At 42.2% G+C, this 5,217-nt stretch overlaps 1 protein-coding gene across 1 annotated transcript; it reads left to right on the top strand.

Annotated features, from left to right (window-relative positions):
• The first annotated feature begins 4,215 nt into the window (after positions 1-4,215).
• On the top strand, positions 4,216-4,584 carry LOC114502107 (60S ribosomal protein L36-like). The gene has a single exon (XM_036031643.1). It carries the CDS (start codon positions 4,231-4,233, stop codon positions 4,537-4,539), a length of 309 nt encoding a protein of 102 aa, XP_035887536.1. The 5' UTR covers positions 4,216-4,230; the 3' UTR covers positions 4,540-4,584.
• The last annotated feature ends 633 nt before the right edge of the window (positions 4,585-5,217 follow it).

Genomic DNA, 5,217 nt, shown 5'->3' with positions numbered 1-5,217 from the left:
GGCTACCCCACTTCCCCTCCCAGTTCTGCTCTTGCCTTCTAGGGGAGAAAGTCTTTTCCTTCTTTGGTGTTAAAGAGCATTCCCCAAGCCTTCTTTCCCAAATCACAGAGGTTTCTCTGACTTGGATATCTGGAAGTCCTACTGTAATATGTATGCATTTGCTTCATATACTATTTGATTTATTTAGAAAATAAATAAGTTGATAGCTTGTAAAATAAAGTAAAAATTATTTAGAAATGTGTTAAGTGAGGATAATAAGTACAAGATGTGTTTCTATATAAACATAGGATGGGAGGGCCAAGAGATATCTAATATTCTTGAGGTACTAAACACACATGAGGCACTAGAACTCTAAATATTCACGAGATCCTAAATATTCATATATGAAGTCTCAGTGTTGAGAATGACAACCATTCTGGCCCCATCCACTCCCCACAAAATACAAATAAAATCCATATCTGATCATCAGGCTAATTGGTAAACTACCTTGGTGGCCAGGTATACTGAGCTGTGTATTTCTTTGCCATTAGTGTGTCATTGATCCAGGGAAACTTCCATATGCTTCTGCGGACACACCTTTGTTCAGGCCACAACTCTGGTCCTAACTGCGCCATTAGCAGGGAAGGCTGATGTGGCCAAGAGACAACATACTAACAGAATATCCCTCAGAATTCAGTTTCTGTCATGCTTCCATCTGTTTGCATCTACCCTAAATGTGTCAACCTCTCCCCTTCCCTTTCCCCTTGCCTTTCCCTATGTGTTTTTCCTTGCTTTTTAATAAAGCATGTGATTTGAGTGTTTAACCTGGTTTGAGAGCCTTTTGCTGCCATGGCCTCTGAAATAGCTGGCTTAGAGAACACCTACTCTCATATCCCTGTTTCTCCAAGTCCATTTGTCTGGTTATAACCATGAAATTCAGTGTGGGCTCCCATCCTGCAGACATTTTGCCCCCATCTTTCTGCCTTTCCCTTATCCAGCGCCCCTGCCCCCTGCCAAATTCTTCCCCTGATCAAAACAACCTTGGGGGCTGACAGACCAGATTCCCACAGTTAGCATAAATCCTGTTTTACAAAGGCAAGGCACATGCCCCTTATGTCTACAAAACTAATTGTCTCAATTCCAGGTGACCCCTTCACTATTCCCAGGGTTCTTGGGTTTTGTTTGTTTGTTTTTCTTTTCTGAAAGTTAGGATCTCCCCTGCCTTAAGCTCCTTGAAAGCAGACTTTGCCCCAGCTCCTCCCATCCGGGGGGTCTAAGACATACCAACTCTTCTGTGACTGTTGGACTCAGTACTATGTTAAATTATCCATTTTATTCATTCATCTTGATAGTTTAGCCCCTTATATCCATCTAATCCATGACCAAGTCCTACCACCTCTACTAAAATTGTTCTTAAATTTGCTTCTCTTCATCTCTATCACCGCCACCACACCCTGGTCTAAGCCATTCTAACTAGATTTTTAAAAAGGTTTTATTTCTTTTTAGAGAGAAGGGAAGGGAGGGAGAAAGGTAGGGAGAGACACATTAATGTGTGGTTGCTTCTTGCACGCCCCCCACTGGGGACCTGACCTGCAAATCAAACCAGTGACCCTCTGGTTCAGAGGTTCCCATTCAGTCCACTGAGCCACACCAGCCCATATTTTTATAGCTAAGAATATGTCACAGTTTCCCTGCTTTCTCTATAAACTCCACTAACATTTCTCCACACAGCTGATGAAAGAAAGGAGAAAGAGAAAGAAAGGAAGAAGGGAAGGAAGGAAGGAAGGAAGGAAGGAAGGAAGGAAGGAAGGAAGGAAGGAAGGAAGGAAGGAAGGAAGGAAGGGGAAAGAGAGAGAGAGAGAGAGAGAGAGAGAGAACGAACAAGCCCTGGCTGGCATGGCTCAGTGGATTGAGCACTGGCCTGCAGACCAAAAGACTGCCAGTTTGATTCCTGGTCAGGGCACATGCCTGGGTTGCAGGCCATGTCCCCAGTTAGAGGCATGCAACAAGCCTATGGTCAATGTTTCTCTCACACATTGGTGTTTCTCCCCCTCTCTTCTTCCCTCCTTTCTTCTCTCGCTATAAATAAATAAATAAATAAATAAATAAATAAATAAAATCATTAAAAAAAAAAAGAAGACAGACTGACCAACCTCATAAATCTGGAACCTCTGAAACCTGGCATATTCAGGCAAATTTCCTGTTCATGGAACAATTGTGTCTGTTCTTATTTTTAGAAATAAATTAATTGGCTTTCTACTCTTCCTTTCACACTTGTAGTTAGTTACAAATAACAGAGAACCAACTGAAACCAGCACTAGGGAAGAGTGATGTCATTAGCTCAAACACTTGTGAAGTGTTGCTGATCTGCTGGCTTTTAGGCCTATGTGGACTCAGTTTCAAATGATGTTTTTCTCTCTTTCTTGCTCCTGCTGGTAAGTCTCCTTTTTTCTGTATTTCAGCTTCATTTTCTGACCTATTCTCTTTATACAATGGAAGGCAACTCTAGCTTCATTTAGTCTTATGTCTGTAGTCACAGAGAATGAGATTCTTTTCATATACTAATTATAAAGATGACTTTGGCCCAGTTGGGTCACTGGCTCCTCACTGAACCAATCACACACATCACTGTGGCCATGGAAATGGAGATTTCTGGTTGGCTTCCCTCAGGCCCAGGTGAAGCAGGGGATTGGAGTTTCCAGAGGAAAAGTGAGGACAGAAACAGCAGAGCTCAGACCCTTTCTGGGAAGGATTTCACATGTACCCAACTCCTTCTTGCCTCTGTTCATTGACATGGATGCTCTCCTCTGCTCAGAATGCTTTCCCGACTCTCTTGCCTCTCAAATCCTATGTGACTAACTCCTACTTGGACTTTAGATGTCAGCTTAAATGTCTCCTACCCTGAGAGGTGCCTTCCCTGACCCCAAACATTAAGTTACATCTATATGACTGATATTCTCATAGCAATTTGTAATTTTAAAAAATTATTTTAAATTTGATTTGAAAGTCTGTTTCCCTCAATAGGCTGTAAGTTCCACCATGGCAAGGATCCTTTTAGCTTTGGCTCCCAGTTTTGGCCATGGTTGCATTGCCGGTTCCTAGTTCACTTGCACACGGTGGGTATTCACCCCCTCATTTGTTCAGGAGGAAAAAGAGGGTGATAGGTGGTAAGGACACAGATAAATAAACTGTTCCTATTACTGTATTCAAGAAGTACCAACTTCTTCATATGTATTGGGCCAATGTTTTTCAAACTGCAAGACTCAATGGGAGGTAAAATTAACTTGGTGGATTGCAACTACAATTCTTAAAACATCAAATCAAATAGAAGAGAAAACAGAAATGGGCTAGAAAACAGCAGAGTGCCTCCCATGTATTAAGGGTGTTATTCCATCACATTTTTATTTCAGCTTATATTATAAAAATGCATACACATACACCACCAAGGTTGTAGTGTAAAATGCATGTTTTACTGTTTCAGAGACCCTACATTAAGCTGCCTGGACTAAAGTGTGTTAAGATAGTGTCCTCACTATTCAGAGCAACCCAGAGCTCCAGATGTTGAGTCATGTCATCACTGGGAAATAACACCTGGGAAGCTCGTTCAAAGAATCAAAGTGGAAGTGGAGACACAATTTCAGGATGCTGTTGCAGGGTGAACTCTGGATTTTTGTGCTTTGGTTGGCTTGTGTTACATCCTCAAGGCCATTTAATTATATGTACAGTCAGGTGTGTTTTTCAGTTTGTTTTTTTCCCACAACAGATGACTTAATGGTTTTCAAAGTTGAATACAAAATTAAAAAAAAATTATTTGCTGCCATACATGGTCGAGCCATAAGTTGCACATTCCTAGAAAAGAGTGAATTAACTAAAATCCTGGAGGAATAGAATGCAGGGAGGCTGAAGGACAGAAGTTAGTGTGGTGTGGAAGGCACAGGAGCTATTGTTCTCAACAGATGGTGTTGAGTTCCTGCTTCAGTACTTGTTGGTTATGTGGATTCGGGTGAAGGAACAAATACGCATTTACTGAAGACTCGCTCAGAGCAAGGCCCTGTGTCAACTGTGGGAGGTATAAAAATAAACACTATACCCATACTCTGTCCCCAAGGAGTCCACAGTCTGGTAAGGCTGAGCTTCAGTTTCCTCATCTGGAAAGTGCATATAATAATAGATCTATTTCATTTGGCTATTAGGAAGATTAAATGAAAAAATTAAGCCTTCCACCACAGCCACCATTGAGGAACAGCAGCCATGGCTCTCCACTATCCCATGGCTGTGGGCCTGAACAAGGGCCACAAAGTGACAGAGAATGTGAGCAAGCCGAGGCACAGCTGTCGACAAGGGAGCCTCACCAAGCACACCAAGTTTGTGTGGGACATGATTGGAGATGTGGCCCCCTATGAGCGGCACGCCATGGAGCTGCTCAAGGTGTATAAGGACAAGAGGGCCTTGAAATTCATCAAGAAAAGGGTGGGAACACACATCTGTGCCAAAAGGAAGAGAGAGGACCTGAGCAATGTCCTTGCAGCCATCAAGAAGGCAGCAGCCAAGAAGGACTGAGCCCCATGCCCTCTGTGTAATAAAACCTGCTCAGAAAAAAAAAAATTCAGATACAAATGGACATGTTCCCTCCTGCCACAGGACCCTTGCCTTAGCTGTTCTGATTTTGAAACTTCTTGCCCTCACTCTTTGCCTCCTCTAATCTTTCAGACCAAAACAAGTTTTCTCTTCCTTAGGGATACATTAGCTCTCCCCTCTCAGTCAATTTCCCCATTATTATTTACTTTTAGCATGGGCTCCCCCACCTTCTGGCATTCAGCTGTAATTTACAGTTAATCATGTGATGACTTCATGAATGACTTTCTTTCTCTGCAGCATATGCTGTAGGAATCATGTTGTTTTGTTCACCTTTCTGTCCCCACCACTTATTCCAGTGCTGGGGACTGTTGCTGAGGGAATGAAGAAGTAAATAATCTGAAGGGTCTGGGAATAATTTTTGTTAACCTCCAATGAGTCTGCATATTATTGGAATTTGAGAATCACTGCCTTGTATGAATTTCTCTGAGTAGGTATTAGGAAGACATTTTAAAAAAAGGGAAGACACTTGACAGATACTTGATTTCATTCTGAAAGTTTAGTTTGGGTGGAACATCCCTGAACCCTCTGACAGTGTAAGTTTTGATCTTGTAAAAAAACATTTATCTGCCCCTTGACCATCCTGGGGGATTGAGGACCAGG

The sequence above is a fragment of the Phyllostomus discolor genome, chromosome 7 (assembly GCF_004126475.2).
Source record: "Phyllostomus discolor isolate MPI-MPIP mPhyDis1 chromosome 7, mPhyDis1.pri.v3, whole genome shotgun sequence".
NCBI lineage: Eukaryota > Metazoa > Chordata > Mammalia > Chiroptera > Phyllostomidae > Phyllostomus > Phyllostomus discolor.
Note: the sequence above shows the minus strand (reverse complement) of the source record. Positions and strands in the feature narration are given on the sequence as shown.

Bases quoted from the DNA above. Each gene is read 5' to 3' on its own strand.
- LOC114502107 (XM_036031643.1), top strand. From the start codon at position 4,231: ATGGCTCTCCACTATCCCATGGCTGTGGGCCTGAACAAGGGCCACAAA.